Source organism: Perca fluviatilis, chromosome 17 (assembly GCF_010015445.1).
Source record: "Perca fluviatilis chromosome 17, GENO_Pfluv_1.0, whole genome shotgun sequence".
NCBI lineage: Eukaryota > Metazoa > Chordata > Actinopteri > Perciformes > Percidae > Perca > Perca fluviatilis.
In genome coordinates this window covers 4,228,625-4,247,670 of record NC_053128.1, presented here as the reverse complement: position 1 = coordinate 4,247,670, position 19,046 = coordinate 4,228,625, and the positions used below count along the sequence as shown (strand labels likewise).

The 19,046-nt window shown below is 38.8% G+C and overlaps 1 protein-coding gene and 1 long non-coding RNA gene across 2 annotated transcripts; both read right to left on the bottom strand.

Moving 5' to 3' along the window:
* Nucleotides 1-943: 943 nt before the first annotated feature.
* spra (sepiapterin reductase a) lies at nt 944-8,368 on the bottom strand. The gene is made up of 3 exons (XM_039780746.1): nt 7,888-8,368; nt 2,365-2,655; nt 944-1,277 (listed from the first exon to the last, which is right to left on the bottom strand). The coding sequence occupies exons 1-3, from the start codon at nt 8,207-8,209 to the stop codon at nt 1,078-1,080; spliced, it is 813 nt and encodes a 270-aa protein (XP_039636680.1). The 5' UTR covers nt 8,210-8,368; the 3' UTR covers nt 944-1,077.
* On the bottom strand, nt 2,799-3,684 carry LOC120546014. The gene is made up of 2 exons (XR_005636772.1): nt 3,566-3,684; nt 2,799-3,407 (listed from the first exon to the last, which is right to left on the bottom strand). It is a non-coding gene; the product is annotated as an uncharacterized LOC120546014 (long non-coding RNA).
* Nucleotides 8,369-19,046: the final 10,678 nt, after the last annotated feature.

The window sequence follows — 19,046 nt, the reverse complement described above, 5'->3', positions numbered from 1 at the left end:
AGCAGTAATAGGCTTCCTTCAGCCTGTATTCTGCGTGGCGTCACTTCACTAGTGGCCCTTTTATGTCAAGTGATGCAAGATCAGCAGCTTTAGATGGGCCCCTATTTTGCATGGGGGCTTTTTAGAAGTCGAAACTTAGTTTTTACACACAAAAATTTAATTATCTGAACAAAAGATAATTAGTTGACATGACAACAATGAAACTTAAGATTTTAAGTTTTTATATCTATGAAAGATAAATTATTTAAAAAAAACATTATTAGTTGGCACAGCATATGAAAGTTAATTATTTAAACAAAACATTATTAGTTGGCACAGCATATGAAAGTTAATTATTTGAACAAAACATTATTAGTTGGCTGAACTATTTTCAAAACGTAGGAGTTTGAGTTAGCCTCAAAACTCAAAAATCTAGTGCAGTAAGTTGCCTTGAAATTTTGAGTTTTCACAACATTTTCGTTTTACAGTGCAGATAACGTACATAGAAATAATGTGGCCCAATGCTAAATGACTGTAAGTAGAGCTGCAAAGATTACTCGAGTAAACAATTAACTATTAAATGAATATAAATCCCCAACTAGGGAAACAGTTGTACATTTTTACTCCCCAACTTGCACATTAAGTTTATCTATATCTATTGAAACAGTTGTACATTTTATTTCCTAATTGTATATATTTTAAATATTGCTAGTGTAGTATTCAATTATTATTTAATGTATATTGTTTCCTATTTTTTAATGTATACTCTGTATGTGTGCTGTATGTCTGATATTTTGCTGCTGCAACACTGCCATTTCCCATTTTTTTTGGGATCAATAAAAAATCTATCTATCTATCTATTTTTGATTCTAGCTCCTTAATTGTGAATATTTTCTAGTTTCTCTTCTGTAAAAGTAAACTGAATATCTTTGAGTTGCGTACAAAACAAAACATTTGAGGACGTCATCTTGATCACTGATCAACATTTTTCACGCTTTTCTGACATTTATAGACCAAACATTAATCAAGAAATCAAAAAATAATAATTAACAGATTAATAATAAAATAATCACTAGTTGCAGCTCTAGCTGTAAGTACTCAAGCTGTGTCTACGTCATAGATGTCGATGTGAGCTCCTGATGTGTAGTTGTCTTCCAGCAGCAGCTTCATCAGCTTGGCACAAGAGGCCTCACAGGTGAGCACCTGGCCCTGAGCGAACATGGCTGAAAAAGACGTCCTGATGCTGGGATCTGCTGTTCTGGACATGGCCTCCGTCAGCATGGCAGTGTCCAGAGGCCCTGGCACAATACAGAGGACATAGGTGAAAGGGTTCCAGAGTAGGAATGGTGAAAACAAACACTTCTGTCTGCAAAGTAGAGAGGACCTTACCATTACTGCATATTGTTCTGCTTTAGTAGTATGAAGCAACCACATTGAATTCTAATGAATGCAACATTATTTGTAACAAGGTTTTGATGGAACTATGGAAAAAATAACTATAACATTCCCATCAGGGCCTGAAATTAACACCCGCCTATGTGCCAAATTTGGGTGAATTTTGCCATTGGCGGCTGAAACTGTCTACTATCTACTTGCCATGTTGGCGGGTAGCCAATGAGAATTGAGTGAATTATTATTGTTTTTTGCCACTGTTGTTCTTGCTTGTAATCGTTCTGCTCTCCTGGGTACCAAGTCGTCCCCGTGATTATAGCCGGCCTACACGGGATACTCCACGCAGGTGAAGGATGCCTGCCCACTGGCTAACCTTTGACTTGGCCCAGCAGTGTATCTCCGGTCTTCCGGGCCCTAAACACAGTACTAAAACAGCCCTGGTTAAAATCAACAATGACCTCCTCCGTGCAGCAAACTCTGGATTGCTCACCATCCTCATCCTCCTCGACCTTACTGCTGCCTTTGACACCATCTCTCACCCGCTACTCCTGACAGACAGTATGTCCAACTGAGGAACCACAGGTCAAGGTGTGTTATACTTTTACACTGGGTGTCCCCCAGGGGTCAGTACTGGGTCCCATCTTATTCATCATTTACCTCTTTCCCCTCTGTACAATCCTCCGTCACTATGGTGTCCACTTTCACTGCTACGCTGATGACAGATGAATTTGAATTGTAACCTCTTGCATGATTCTTTAAGTGTTCTAAAAAATGTAACTTTTGAAAGTGTTTGAAATAGTATTTCCAGATAGATCCTTGCCTTCTAGCAGCCGTTAGTATGTTAAAAAAAAATAATTTAAAAAGTGGCATCACTGGACTGCTCAGTAGCACGACTCCTTTAATAAGACCTCATTCAATTCCTCTGATTCAACTCGAGTCTCAGGCTGACTGGTTGGACTTGTATTTAACAAGCACAAAGTGGCAGTTCCTTACCTGGAGCGTAGTTTAGCACACGAAGGTCCGGCTCCTCTTCTGCCAGCACCCTGAACATCATGTCTCGGGCAGCCTTGCCTGTGCAGTACAGCACCCAGGAGCGGAAAGGTTGCAGGGCACACAGCGAGCTGATGTTGACCACAGTGCGCCGCAGGCCTGGACGCTGTGGAAAAGCCTGCAGGACGCTGGCGGTGAGGCACAGGGAGGAGCTGACATTGAGAGACAAGTAGGAGTTCACCTCGGCCATGTCGGTGAAGCTTTTGGCATAGCGGGTCACATCACCCAGAGAGCCTGGGAAGAGGGAAGGAGTTGTTACTAGTGTGTGTCTACATCCTCATACATAGTTAGTGTTTCCATCAACTATTGTTTCTGTCAGGGCCGGTGAGGCCAGGTAAGAGACTGTGGAACCAAAAGCAGACTCAGGAGGCAGAGAGTAGATTATGTAGGTTTTAATGAAGAAACACAGGAATAGGCAGCCAGGCAGAGCGACTTGGTAGGCAGCGTAAACTCAAAAAAGTCCAGCAGAGGTACAGGCAGGGCTCAGTCCAATATCCAAAGTGGCAAAACAGGCAGAGTTCGGTTCACAGGTTGGCAGACAAAAATGGAAGGCAAGGTCCAAGCGAAGGTTTCCAAGAACGTTCAGTCAAAATCACAAGTCCAAAAAAACACAGGCTCTTGTCAAAAACGGTAAATCCAATAGAACATGAGCATACACAAGAATCCATAGAGAGAGAGAGAGAGCGCACATTTATGTCCCGCCCCCACCGGCGGTGAATTCCACAAAGTGCCGGCTAAAAACACGAGATTTAAGATGAGATAAGATAGACTTTATTATTATTATTATTATTAAGCTTGTCAAACGATTATTTTAGCACCCTTGACTACCAGAGGGGACAAGTTTAGCTGTTAGTATGCAAATGTTAGTTATGTATTAGCAAGCTAAGGCACTTGCAAACATAATACTATAGATTTCTGATTTATCAACGTTCCACAATGACACAAGTTACATACTGTGTACAAAATGCAGCTTTAGCTTAACTTATCTGAACACTTTTTTGTGTATTGTGGAATTTTGACTGTTGTAGACATTTCTTATTGTATGTGTTTTATCTTGTATCTGTTTGTATTTTGCTATGTTTTTGTATTGTGCTATGGACCATTTGTGTGTGTCCTGAATAAAGAATATGATGATGATGATTACAGACTTATCACTTGCTAACTATACAAGACATCTTGAATACAGCCATGCTCTATCCTCAACCTTTAGCCGTCTCGCCATCAAGAGCCAGGCAGCATGACCTCGAGCCAAACACCCCCTCAGAAGCTTTTTTCACCTGGGTCGAACATTGGGAGAGTTAGCTATAGTAGCGTTATCAGCTGAATAGCTTAGCGCAGGGGCTAATGGACCCACGTTTGTATCTTGTGAGTTACCCCACTAATAATGCCCGAAATGATACCAAACGTCTACAAGAAGTACAAATAGGTTATGCTCTCATAAAACGATGGATTGGAAAGTTTGTAAGTACACCAGAAGTTTATGAACACTTGCCTGCTCTCTTCAGCTCTCTGCTGTTGCTGCTGCTACCTGCAGTTGGGGCCTAGAGTGCTTAGGGCCGTCTACAAATTACTACACCGAAAAGAGATACAACAAAAATATTTATTAATTTAATGATTAAATAAGGTAATGTCTCCAAACTTACCTCAATTATTACTTGTCTCCTGCTAGTTATACTACAGCACTTACTTTAAAAAAAAAGTTAAATTAAAAAATATTTTTGTTGCATCTCTTTTCGGTGTTGTAATTTGTAGACGGCCCTAAGCACTCGCCTTAGAGCAGCAACAACAACAGCAGAGAGCAGAAGCCAGCAGGCAAGTGTTATTTACATAAACTTCTGGTGTACTTACAAACTTTCCAATCCATCGTGGTCCATTAGCCATTAGCCCCTGCGCTAAGCTATTCAGCTGATAACGCTACTCTATGCTAACTCTCCCAATGTTAGACCCAGGTGAAAAAAGCTTCTGGGGGGGTGTTTGGCTCGAGGTCATGGTGCAAAGGACCCTAGGGTGAATTACTCCGAACCATCACTTTAAGGTTAGGGTTAGCTGCCTGGAAGGCACCGTTGGAGGCAAAAAACACCATCGAGCTCATGGCATGCTATCAGCCACTTTTGAATCTAGGCGTCACTGGTTGCAGACCAAAAAGTGGCGTATGTATGACACGCCAATTCGTATGCCATTTTGGCGTGTTATCAAGACGCATAATTGCTTCTTAGCGTGTTTATCAAAGCCGTTCGGCCGCCATTGACCTACATTACGTGTGAATTTTCGCCGTAGCGAGTAGTATGAAAGGACGTAAGTCCGCACAGGTTGGTTGGGTTGACGGATGGGTAAAACACAGGATTTACACCCAGGAGAGCTGGGATTGTGTCCTGCGTGTAGCGTCTTTCAACCGTTTTTTTGTGTTTATTTATTTTTTAAGCCTTCCCCAATGTTTCTTTCCTAAACCCAACCGTTTATTGTTTTCCTGAGCGTGTGACGTTGGTCACTGTCGTGTTTTTTTTGTACAAAACATGTTGGGCAATAAAAAGAAGGACTCATTTTTTTTTTTATTTTACCATCGCTTCTCTAAGCCCCTTTGACCTTCTTTCATCCTGACCTTTGTGAAGGCACGCCCAGAGCCACTCTTGCTTAGGACAGGTTTACTGTAGGTCTCAGGGGTATTCCAGGAAGCTGGAATGTCAGCTCACCTGTGAAAAATATTGGGCTATAGCTTTTAATGTTTTGAATCTGAAATTGTAAAACATTCCTGCACTTTCCCATGAAAGTATTTCATTTTAATTTTGGTACATGTATGACCTGTAAATAAGTTCAATTCAATTGTATTAGTAATGTCAAAGGTAACTCTTTAAAATAAGATACACAACATAAATGAAGGGGAAGGACCAAATCAGAGGAAGGCACTGGTGAAATCACAGTAATAAACAACATAATATAATTATATTGTGATAACGTTTAGATTTTTATACGAACTATTTAGGAGAAGAGAAGTGAAGCTGGACAGGCTTCACAGCTACAGACTGTTTACATTCAATGTTTCACCTGTTCAACATGTCTGAACTGTGGGAGGAAGGAAAGAAATCCACACGCACATGGGAGAGATCGTGACTGTACTATAAGTAAACACAACCACATGCAAACACATGCTGCTGAACACAGAAAGACCCAACCATCTCTCTTCGGGTTGACCTCTGGTCCGAGAAGATGAACCTGCTCTTCTCTCAGGAATTCCCGTCTCTCTTAAAGTCACTCAGTGCTCTGTGCTTGGTTGGGTATTGTTCACAGCTTTAACTGGCAAAAAAAGTTTGTCTAAGGGCCTGCAAGCTTGTGTGTGTGGCATGCACTCTCACCATGATCCTGCATCACTTGGAGTTGTATAATGGCTGCTGCTGCTGGCAGCTAGTGTGTCCACTTTTATTTCTTGGGCTTTTGGCTGGAAGGCAGAAATAATGTAGTGTTTGGCTTGTCCCACCCTAACTTGTTTTAACCAAGTGTTATACTTGGAGTGTTAGGGGATTCTTTCACCCTATTCAAACAACTGAATGCAGAGTGGCTCTGTCGATGGCAGTGACATTCAGTCTGTACTGTAAACTGTCCAAACTGACAAATATCAACAGCTACTAAATGGATTGAAATGTGGTATGGTTCCCAGAAGATGAATTCTAATGACTTTGGTGATCCCCTGACTTTTTAATTTAGCCCTGCCAACAGGTCAAAGTTTTCACTTATCCAAATATTTCGTAATCTGCTGGATGGACTGACACAACGTTTGGTGTACACATAGCTCAGTGTGTCTCTGGGGTCACAGCAAAGTCCCAGCTTAATCCACCGGATTTAAACTTTTGGCTCTGTTCATACCAACTGCCGATAGAAACAATGAACAAAAATTATCTGGAAAGATACAGCTGGTTCCTTGTTTGTTACCTGCTCTGTGTCACCACAAACATAAAAACCACATCAATGTGTCCATGCTGTGCTTCTCTCTGATGCTACGAAACAGACGTTACAGGCAACAGAAACATCGCTGCACGTGACGCTAGTTAACACTACACTCGACAGCAGCTAACGTTAGCCTACCGCTAGCTAGTAGCTGGATTAAACACGGTTACAATGCTGACAGCTAAAGCTAAACGGTGTAAAGTTTGTCTGTATTTCACTGTAGAGGATTCCGACACCGGGATGTGACAATCAGTTTTGTCGGAAAAACACAGACGGTGCATTCCGTGAAACTGGTAACCTACAGCCTTGTGGTGCATTCAAAGTTATTGTTAAATGCCCTTTTCCCATGTGGTGGTTGTTTTTGTCGTTCAACAGCTATTTACTAGTGAAATAAGTTATTGTTATAGTTATTACATTATTATTAAATCATTTCATTTTGACCATATAGCCTTAGCAATAAACAAGCCGTTCTTTAATGTCGCCAACTGTTGTTTAGTACCCTTCTTTTTTTTTACTTTCTTAAAACGTATCGGTTCAGGCACCGTTAAGGCACCGGTACCGTTTTAAAAGTACCGCTTTAGCACCGGTATTGAAAAAAATAAATAAAATACACAACCCTAATATTGACTCTAGATTCAAATGTGTGACAAGATTCACACATTTTTCTTTTGTTTACAGTAAATAAATAAATAATAAACAAATACAAATCTTAAAATAAAGTTCATAAAGTCACTTTCTTTGCATTCATTTGATTCCCAATCAACTGGTAAGAATTGCTTTCCCAGTTAATATGTACTTAAAAACAGATCTGAAATGCAAAATAATAGAATTTTAATCATGTGATAAAACATGCGATTAATCGTGATTAACTATAGAAATTCAGCAATTAATCGCGATTAAATTTTTTTTATCGTTTGACAGCCCTAGTTATGATACGCACCTCCTATCATGGAGACGCTTTACTGTAGACTGTGTTGTCCTCTCTTTTCCGGACATGTCAAACAGCAGATTTACTGTTAGCCAGTGTTATTCGGATGTGCACCAAGTAGTAGACACACTGTCAAAATTTCTTGCAGAATTTTCTAGTTCACACTATGGTAGTGTTATAACAGTGTTATTCACACTACTGTAGTAGCATGAAAACTGGGACATGTTTTGTTGTGATTCTCCATGTTGACTGATTTGGGTATATGGAGAGAAATACATTATATTTTCCTCAGTCTGCAGCATTGTTCTTGTGTAGTGTTTGGTGAACATAATGTAGGCTATATTTGCACTTTCTCCGTGTACTTCATTTACAGTAATCACTGAGTAGAATTGCTAAAAGTGTTTTAGGTTAGCAACAGCAGTGTGTAACTGATTCAAACAGAATTAAGTCATATGAAATGTGTGTGTTTCATATGGTAACATGTGGTTTTACATACATAGCCTACATCAAAGTAGCTTCCACTAACAGCTTGGTCGAGATGTGAGGTGGTGAACAAATTGACCGTGGTACAGTAATTAGCTCTACAGGTTTCTTCTTACCAGAATTGTTGACCAGTATAACGTGATCTATATCGTCAGAAAAAGCTTCTTTAGATGCTCTGACAATCCTCTCCGGTCCCTCAATCTGACCCAGATCTACCACGACACACTCAACCACCAGGCCCGCTTTGCCTGCCTCCGACTCGGCCAGCTCAGCCTGCAAAGCCCGCAGGTCATCACCGGAGCGGGCCGCCAGCAAGAGCGCTGACCCCGGCTTCACCAACCGAGACATCTCCCTCGCTATAGTCCGGCCAAAGCCTCTGGAGGCCCCGGTGATAATACAGAGCGCCCGGCCCAGGTCAGTACTTTCAGTGGACGACATGGTTCTAAATGACAGCAGACTGGCCTCTTTTTCTTCTTCTTCTTTGAAGTTTTAAAGTAGTCGGCATCCACAATGTTGCATTACTGCCTCATTTGGGTTTTACTATAGACAGTATATAAGGGTTTTACTCATTCATCTTAAAGCCGTCTGCCAGTCCAGTCCATAGGCGGAAATCGTGGGCGTCCAGGACCTAGTCCCTGAGGGTTGTCCCTCCGAAAATAGCATTAAAAACCACTCTCTGTATTATGTATTGTGTATATATAATACTTGTTTACGTTGTTAAACAATATAAACGCAGACAAGGGCAAAAAGAAAATGCGTTTTAGGTTTAGAAATATTTTGAGTCCCCCTTTACCTTGCCTCACAGTGGTTTAGTCCACTGTTTGCTTTCGCTTACCCCATTGATTTACATATGCCGTATACAGAGAATCAGGTGAACAGTAATAGCACATGAACATCAAGTGTACAAACTTATGAAAATAAAAATAAAAAAACATACTAAGCAATACAAACGATTATCCTTACATAGGAAAAATAAAAATAAAAAGGTACATGAAGGTACATTTACAATTAGTTAGAGGTTTCAGGGGAAAAAAAGCTCTACAGTTTCCACAATTGTAATACTTTTTTTATTATCCAACGATCTAAGTGACTTCAGTAGAGATTTAAATTCTATGAGAAAATGTACAAAATTAGGATATGAATTAGAACATTTCTGCTTGTGAATATAAAATTTGGCATAAAGAATGATGAAGTTAATTAGATACTCAAGAGCACCATTTCCTGAATTATCGTAGAAACAGATGATATCTTTAAGGTTAAAGGTGTAGACAGAGTTGGTGGGTTTAAAAAAGTAAGACTCAAAATCTGTCCAAAATCTTTTGGATATTTCACAATCAAAATATTTTGCAATAAGGTGATTAGTAGGGTGTTATGTCAAATCTTGAAGTGTACTTCCAACGTTTTTTTAGAAACACAGTACTTACAGGGTAGAAGCCAAGCCCTTCTCCAATTTATGTTCTCAATTTTAGATCTCCACAAAAACTTGCCCCTTGGTACGACTGTATCGTTTCTCTGAAATAATATCCAATGATAGCAAAGGCTGAGATATATCGTGTGCACCATAACTTAAGTAGTCTTTTATAAGTAGAATTAAACCATTTTGGATTGCACAAGATAAATAGTTAAATTCTCTGAAAGGAATTGGAAAACTGTGTGCATTCATAAACTGTTCATAGGATAGCATACCACCAGATTCATCAAAAAGATTAAGAATGTGATTTAAATCTTTTTGAAACCATTTAGGAAAAAATAAGGATTTGTTCCTAACAAGTATGTTACAATTTTTCCATAGGAAAGTCTTGTGCGGTGAAAAATTGTGGACAAAAGCTAGCTTCCAAGCTAGGAGGGCTTGCTGATGGAATTTTGATAAATTAATTTGCAATTTAGTTGTCAGAAAATTACATTTTAAAATAAAAGAAAGACCTCCAATTTTGTTAAAAATGTGATTTGGGATAAAATACCAAATTTACTGAGAATTTTTAAGACATATTTTTAACCAATTAACTTTAAAGGTGTTTACCGTGTCAATGAAATCTAGGACTTCAAGACTTTCTGCTTTACTACTGGAAAGTACATTTTTCTTTAGCTTATGTGACTTATTTTTCCAAGTAAAATCCAGAAAAATTCGATTTACGCCACACCTATACAAACATGGATGTAATAAAGAGAACACATGTACGTACATGTATTGGATAATAAAAGAATGTGCTGCTTTGCATATAAGAAAGGAATCTTTGGCACGACAATTACACATATTGTTTTTAGGCACCTGAAACCCGTCCGGGTAAAAAGGATAATTATAAAACAATGTCGGCTTTTTAATATGTAATGTGGAGAAATTATTTAAATAATAGATGAAACAGAGGAGCATTCACCCAGCAGTACAGTTTTATTCTGGGGTCACAATCAGTGGAACCTGCTCAACTGAAATATTTATGACCCAGTAACATTTGATTAGTTTGATATAGTTTTTCTCTTTTTATCTGTAGCTGCAGTTTGGAGTGTAGACTACAGGAGACAGGATGGAATTTTGGGAATAATTTATTTAAAAAAACATTAATTGGGTGCACCACTGAGCGATGACGGAGTAAGACGCATCTTTAAGAGCTCCGTCAGCCAAATCCGCTAAAAAATACTTTCAAGGGCCAAAAACTATGTAAATTCTATGCTTTCAGAGCGCATTTACTTCTAAAACACTAAGACTTCAAGTTCAACTGGATATCTCAACATGAGCAAACAAAAATCCAAGAAACCGAAATTGACTCAACTAGGCCTCAACCAGCCAACGGCCTTGCCTGACACGCAGACCGAAGAGTCCAGCGGTGATGAGGAGGATCCATCCAACCGAGCTCTACTAGCTGCCATTACAGCGCTCAGAGGTGAAATGACCAAGATAAAGGATGACATCTGTGAGAATTTGGACAGACGCATTGAGCGTGAACGATTTGAGAGAGGAGATTGTTACGACTAACAACGTCGCCCAGGTGTCTATTGCTAATCTTGAAGCGAAATCCCAGATGCTACAAGCTAAAGTCACTGACATAGAAGAGGCCACCACTGCACACTCCGATAGCATCAGCCAACTTGAGCAACAGGTGGCTAACCTCAGTGCTGAAGTTGTCAGTCTTAAACAAAAGAATGAAGATTTAGAAGGAAGATCTCGTAGAAACAATATCAGACGCTGTCATTGGCTGCCCACTGCTCCCTTGAGGGATGGGTTAAATGCAGAGAATGAATTTCGCTACATGTACGTGTATGTGACAAATAAAGTACCTTTACCTTTACCTTTAGAAGAGGGCTCGGAAACGACAAAACCGAGGGACTTTATTGCCAACTTGCTGAAAGATGTACTCTCGTTGGACGAGGCCCCACTTATTGACAGAGCCCACATGACCCTTCGCCAACGTTCGAGCCCCTCTGACCCACCGTGCCCATTCGTAATACGCCTCCATTACTATCACGTCCTGGAAGACATTCTCCGCAAAGCTGCTGCTATGAGAAACCTCCAATATCAAGGTAAACCCATAAGCATCTTCCCCGACTACCCTCCATCAGTGGCAAAGCGTAGGGCGCAATTCAACAGAGCCAGGCAACTATTGCGCAACCAACCCAGTGTCAGATATGGCTTGCTTTACCCTCCCGGTCATCCTTTAGACCCGCAGAAGGCCGAGGAGTATGCTGAGCGTCTCAGGGCAACACAATCGGGACCAACTGGAAGAAGTGAAAATACTGATAATACATCATGTACTCTACTCCGACAGGGATCCTTACAAACTATGGTAAGATAACATGACAAGAAATGCAAGTGGAGAGAGACTTTTATATCAGACTTTTACTGTGTCAATAAGCTACGAATGTTTATTCAAGTTAATATCCTTTTTCCTTTTATGGAGTGCTTCTCCACCGTATCTTAAGCTCTGTTCTGGTGGTATCCAGTAAGATTAATGTATAAGAATATATTGTTAGGTTTACAAACTTTTTACAATGTATCCTATACAGGTTTTATTTATTTTTTCATTTTCTTATTTTTTTAATTTAATTTACAAATATTTTGTTCTGTGTTACAAATGGCCATGACTTTATAGTTAGGCTTGAGGGGCTTCCCCCGAAAGGAGTAACAGTCTTTGTAAGTTAGGTTACTCATACAGGGAAGTTTTGTTTTAGTTTTTTGGCTTTTTCCCGCTAACTGTTTTCCTGCGGCTACATTAGATTAGCCTAAGGTATTTAAGTTTATGTTATTCATTTATTTGTTGTTTACTGTGTTTATGTTCGCGAGTATGCGGAATTACAAATTTTGTGCAGCAATAGAAGCAGATTTCATTCACTATAATTCATATAGATACTCGATATCCCATCTCATTCATATGCCAATTTTCCTTCTTATTACATATGACGGATGCACTGAATGTTAAAAAGGGACTGACATTTACAAGCTGGAATATACGTGGCGCAAACAACCCGGTGAAAAGAGGCAAAGTTTTGAATCATTTGAAGTCATTACACTCAGACATAACTTTTTTTGCAAGAGACACATTTAAAAAACTATTTTCATAACAGACTGAAAGCTAAATGGGTAAAAGAGGTAAACCACACGTCCTTCTCCATAATAAAAGTAAGGGGCGCAGCCATTATAATAAAGAAAGGGGTACCCTTTATCTATAATTCCACTATAGCCGATAAAGATGGTCGTTATATCATTGTCTCAGGAGAGATATACAACACGTCTCTAACTCTCGTCAATGTATATGCTCCCAATATGGATAATCCTGCATTCTTTAGGAAAGTCTTCAGTTTACTCCCCAATTTGTCACAGACTATGTTAATAATAGGAGCAGATTTTAACACACCTTTAGACCCATTTCTTGATCGATCATCATCTCGTAAAATACCCAAAAATAATTCAAGTGTTTTTTTTTATTCATTCCTTAAAAGTATGAATTTAATAGATTTATGGTGTTTTACCAACCCATCTGGCAGGGATTATTCTTTTTTTTCGGCAGTTCACAACTCTTATAGTAGAATTGATTATTTTCTAATCGATGCTCAAATAGTTCCATTCACAACTGATGTGAAATATCACACCATATCAATTTCAGACCACAGCCTATTAACATTCAATTTATATTTGGAAGGTATGGACCCACCCAGTAGATTTTGGAGATTAAACCCTCAATTATTAACAGACAAGGAATTTTGTGAATTCATTGAAGCTCAAATAAAACTATATTTTGAAACTAATGATACCCCTGAAGTCACATCATGCACTTTATGGGAGGCTTTCAAAGCCTATTTGAGAGGATGTGTAATCTCATATGAAGCTGCCAAAAAGAAAAAAGAAGTAACTCAATGTAAACATCTTGAAGAACAGATACAACAATTGGACCAACAGAATGCTTTAAACCCCACTCCCGACTTGCATAGAGAAATAAATAACTAATCTGAAATATCAACTCAATCAACTTCTCTCTAGGAAAATTACATCAGCTTTTTTATTCATTAAACAAAAACATTTTGAATTTGGAGAGAAACCTCACAAATTATTAGCTCGTCAACTTAGAAAAATAGAAGCCGATCGAGCTATTCACAAAATTAGAGATGACAAGGGACATATACTACTTAAGCCAAATGAGATAAATTGGCGTTTTTTACAGTTTTATTCTGACTTGTACATTTCAGAATGTAATAGTGATCCCAATACTATGAATACATTTCTAGACGAATGTAACTTATCAAGAATCTCACCTGAAGACTCGGAGAAATACAAAAGGCAATAGCCTCCCTTAAAAGCGGAAAATCACCTGGCCCTGATGGCATACCAGTTGAACTTTATAAAAAATTCTTTAATATTCTTACACCATTTCTCCATAGAATGTACAACCAAGCCCAACTAGATGGCACCCTACCATCAAGATTAACTCAGGCTACAATCACTGTTATTCATAAAAAAGGTAAAGACGATCTAAATGTAGGCTCATATCGTCCAATTTCTCTATTAAACATAGATTAAAAAAATATACAAAACCCCCAAAAAAAAAAAACCTCTAATGAATACAATAGTTCACAATGATCAAACGGGGTTTATATAAAATAGATCCTCAACTTCTAATTTACGACGATTGTTTGATATTCTATACACTGACAGGAAAATTTACAACGATCTAGCCATATTGACTCTCGACGCTGAAAAGGCTTTTGATCAGATAGAGTGGGAATATCTGTTGGAAGTACTTAAACGACTTAATTTAGGTGAGAGGTTCATAAAATGGATAAGACTCTTATATACAAATCCTAAAGCACAAATTCATACAAATCGCAGCTTATCTTCCTCATTTCATCTGTTCAGAGGAACACGGCAAGGGTGTCCCCTGTCAGCACTAATCTTTGCTCTTGCTATTGAACCACGTTTAGACCCCCAAATATATGGCTATCAGACTAAGACTACAACAAATAAACTTTCGCTATATGCAGATGATATTTTGCTATATTTGACCAAACCTCTCCTCTCTATACAATCCATTCTTGAAAAAATTGAAATGTTTGGGAAATTTTCAGGATATCGGATAAATTAAATATGTCATTTGACAATTTGACAGTTTTCTTAACAAAATCCTTTTTCAAGAAAATTGATTCAATTATTCAACCCTTTCTGTGGGAAGACTCCAAGAATTAACAAAAAACATTTAAGCAAATCTAAAACGAACGGAGGTCTATCCCTCCCAAATTTTATGATGTATTATTGGGCGTGCGTTTTTAAAAATATAAACTCCTTCAACATCACTTCTAACACACTTCCCACTTGGTTAGCTATTGAAATGGAAGACTGATCCATATTTACCTGCAGCCCTAGTACTTTCACCAACACCGCTTGACAAATCAAAGGACGTTCAAAACACAATCATACATAATTTATTTCATATATGGAAGCAAATCAAATCGCACTTTACCCACAAAACATTACCCCTTTCTTTACCAATTGCAAAAAACCCATCCTTTGCCCCTTCTAATTTAGATCAGACGTTTTATGATTGGAGGAAATTAAGATTATGTTGTATCCGTGACCTGTATACTGAGAGTAAATTTGCTTCCTTTGCACAACTACAGACAAAGTTCAAACTACATAGCAATACTTTTTTTAGATACCTACAGGTCAGAGACCACATCCGAAAATTCATGCCAGGTTTCGAGACACAACCACAATCTATGCTAGATGAATGTTTCATTATACCCCCATATAAAGATACATTTATCTCTAATATATATAACAACCTACAAACAATGTCTTCCCCCTCGTCCAATAAATATAAAGATAGTTGGGAGAAGGACATGGGTATCCATATTCCTGATGACATCTGGGAAGAATCTCTGGAATACATACACTCCTGCTCCAATAACAAGGGACATTGTCTTATACAGTTCAAAATTATACATAGGCTTCATTTTTCAAAAGTAAAGATCCATAGCATTTTTCTGAACGCTTTATCAAGCTGTGATAAATGTCAGTCCCTCAATGCAACACTTTTCTTGCCCTAAAGTTGCCACTTATTGGTCTGATGTATTTAATGTACTGTCAAGAATTTTTAAGACTACATTGTCACCGGAACCATTGTTGATTATCCTTGGCACATCACAGTTATTTAGAAAATTGACTTCGGCCCAGCAGCGGTTCATTTCCTACTCTCTTATTACTGCAAAAAGTTACTTCTGATGTCATGGAAAGGGCCAGTGATACCCACTGACAAAATGTGGCTTTGGGATCTGTCCAATGCTTTACATAAAAATTAGATATTTGTTGAAGGATAATCTCTCAGGTTTTTTTTATATTTGGCAACCCTTCATAGACTTCTTACAATCAGTATCTGTATAAACACTTACTTTCTTTAATTTTAATTGTATAAACTCTTATTTTACATCTTGCTACAAAATTGTATTCTACTTCCGTTCCGTTTGTTTTTGTTTTGCTTTTTTTCTGTTTTGTTTTAGTTTATGTGTACATTTATACAAAAATACTTGAGCCTCTCTTATATTGTTGATTGAAAACTGTAAAATATATATATGCTCAATAAAAAACTCTACAAACTAAAAAAACATTAATTTCTTTTACATTCTCTGTTCACCTCCGTTTGTACACAGTAAATATCCATGTGTGGTGGTGTTTCACAAGCAACGTATTCTACCTGCTTTGAAGAACCTTTTTGAGAGTTAGAGAGAAACACTTTGACTTCATGAATGTAACGGGAGACCAAATGAGATATTGATGCTTTTAGAGATGATTTATTAACACTGGGGGATCTGGCATTTAAATCCTTTTTTGAAGAAGCAAATTGCGATTTGGAATCCCTAGGTCTAAATTTTTTCGACATTTGCAACTTCGCCATCTGCTAGTAGGGGATTTTTGGATCTAGTTCTTCAGTCCCTAGTGCACCAGAATGTTTAGATATATTGAAATATAGAAAAGTTCATTATACTTCTGGGTTTTATTCTATGCTTATACAGAACCTGGGGGATGGAGCCTGGACAGCCCTCAAAAAGACATAGGAAAGGGATCTGAGTATTACACTGGATGATGAGGGGTGGGACAAAATCTGTAGGAATATAAAATTATCTCACGCGATTTAAGGGTGCGCCTTATTGAGTAAGATTATGCATCGCTTCTATTCTACTCCCTCCAGATTGTTTAGAATTAGTCTGAAAGACACACCAAATTGTTAGAAATGCAAGACAGAGGACGTCCAGTTACTTCATGTCCTATAGTCCTGTGATAAGGTGAAGAGGAGATATTCACCGAATATGACAAAAAGCGTATTGGATTAACATCACTTACTATAACTTTAACAGCAGGACGCAAGATGAAAAGTCCATCCTCAGTGTAAGTGCACTGGAGGTTTCAAGTTTCCACATCGCACTTGTATAAGTGTCATACTGGACAAAGTAGTTCAATCATCTCCATTCCACTGCCTTCCTCCATGACATAAACTTGAAGCTGAATAACAGTAAGACTGAGCTGCTAGTGGTTGGCTCCAAATCAGCTCTTGCTAAGATGGAACCTTTCACCCTTTCTGTAGATGGCAGCACCATCCCTTGCTCCAACCAGGTCAAGAGCCTTGATGTCATACTGGACATATTTAGTGCGTACATAAACAGTATGTCTTGAAGTGCCTTTTTCCATTTAAGGAACATTGCATGGCTTCGCCCAGCGCTCACCCAGCAGAGTGCAGAAGTCAATGCATATGTGACATCCCGCCTTGACTACTTTAATTTCATTTTGTCTGGAATCCCTAATAAGATACTCCACCGGCTCCAACTCATTCAGAATTCTGCAGCGAGGACAACATATAACATGCTCCAAATCCAATGGCCATGTAAGACCATTGCTTATGCAACTGCACTGGATTTCAGTTGCCTATAGAATACGTTTCAAAGTCCTGCTCCTGGCATACAAGGCCATACACAATTATACCCCCACCTACCTCACTGACCTACTGGAAGTTTACACCCCTGCCCGCTCACTGAGATCCTCCTCAGCAGGCCTACTGCATGTCTCTAGTGTGAACCTCAGCACCCTGGGAGAGAGGGCATTCAGCTACACCGCCCCAAGCTGTGGAATTCACTGCTAGACCACATCAGACATTGTGACTCAATTATTAAAAACAGACTTAAAACATATCTCTTCAAGATGGCTTATGGACTCACTGACTTTTATCTATTTTTTATTTTTATTTTTATTTTTATTAGATGACTATAATTTTAACGATATTTGATGATTGTTTGTTTGTGAAGTGACCTTGGGTGTCATGAAAGGCGCTTTAAATAAAAGGTATTATTATTATTATTAATCATGCTCATACATATGTGAGCACAGAGAACCATTACCTCTCCAGCAGATGGATGTAAAACAAACTGCACAGACACAATTCTGCACAGTGAAGCTCGAACATCACAGTGAAGTAACAATAAGCAAAACACATTTTTGAGTGGAGGTGGGCTTTAACTTTTATTGTATCCTAGGCTGTTAATTCTACCTCAGTGGAAATCATTATTCATAGAAATTCAATTTGACATGCTATAATTTCCCAGCCACCTGGAGCTGAACCTTTTACCTCCACTGCAAACACTGTACTACATTAGTGTGCTCGCACAATATCTAGTCATGAGCTTCAGGAATCTTCTAGTCTCACATTGCCAGACCTTCCTCCACAGCGCTGCGGAGGAAGGTCTGGCTAGTCTGGCTAGTCCAAACAGCATTCCAGGTTAGGAGAAAACGTGCTTTGGTTTATTGGCATTTCTTTAAACCAATCACAATCGTCTTGGGTGGCGCTATGCGCCGGACACAATGGCGGTGCCTCTGCTAAATAGTCTCAGGAAGGAACTTGTTTTGGTGGAAGATGTGTACGTTCAAAAGTAGTTTTAGTCGTTGCAACAGAAAACTCAGATTGGACAGATAGTCTGGCTAGCTGTCTGGATTTACCCTGCAGAGATCTGAGAAGCAGTTAACCATAGTCCTCACAAATCCACCAGAGTTTAAAATGCCAACACAAAGAAAGCGGAAGGTAACAGACATCCGGCTTAAAAAGAGGGACATCCGGCGGAATTTCCAGCAGCACCGGGACAATCCCGGAAGTGAAACGTCGTCAATATAGACTAGTAATCTTCTAATTTGCTTCAATAATCAATTTCAGATTACAAATGAAACGTAAACTGTTAGCTCAAAATTAAAGCCAGCCTATGTATTTCATGTAGATATGACAATGATCTGAGATTCAGGGCCAGACAGGGTCTTTTGACCAACTGACCAATCAGAATCAAGTATTCAGCAAGGGCGTGTAATAAAGTAAAGTAGCATAGGGTATTATCATGGCAAAAAGTAAAATACCCGCAATTAGTATTTTAAACAGACTTGGGAGGAAACAGTGTAGTTATGCATCATAGACTTTGATTTAAAGCAGATTTGTTTCCCCCTTTCAGACACTTACAAGCAGTGAACTCAACAAAAAGCTGACTGCCTCTGACATAAACCTTGTAGCTGTTATAGCTAACATGTTAGCAAACAGTTGCCCTCACCCAGCAGACAAGAGCAACATTAGCATTCCACTGGAGTCGAGTTTGTGTCCACCTGATAAATGTAACCCCAAAATATACTCTCTTTTAGCTCTGTCTTTGGTCTCAACCACCTTGTGAGGGAAATATTTATCTCTTTAGCTGCTAAATGCTCCACTATGTTCACCAGCTGTGTCTGTCTGCTGTTTGCTGCTGAGGTAGTGTATATTTCTGTTGAAAA

Bases quoted from the DNA above. Each gene is read 5' to 3' on its own strand.
- spra (XM_039780746.1), bottom strand. From the start codon at position 8,209: ATGTCGTCCACTGAAAGTACTGACCTGGGCCGGGCGCTCTGTATTATC. The intron at 2,656-7,887 runs GTAAGAAGAAAC...CCCTCTTCCCAG, and splicing joins TATACTGGTCAACAATTCTG to GCTCTCTGGGTGATGTGACC. The intron at 1,278-2,364 runs GTAAGGAACTGC...GTATTGTGCCAG, and splicing joins TGTGCTAAACTACGCTCCAG to GGCCTCTGGACACTGCCATG.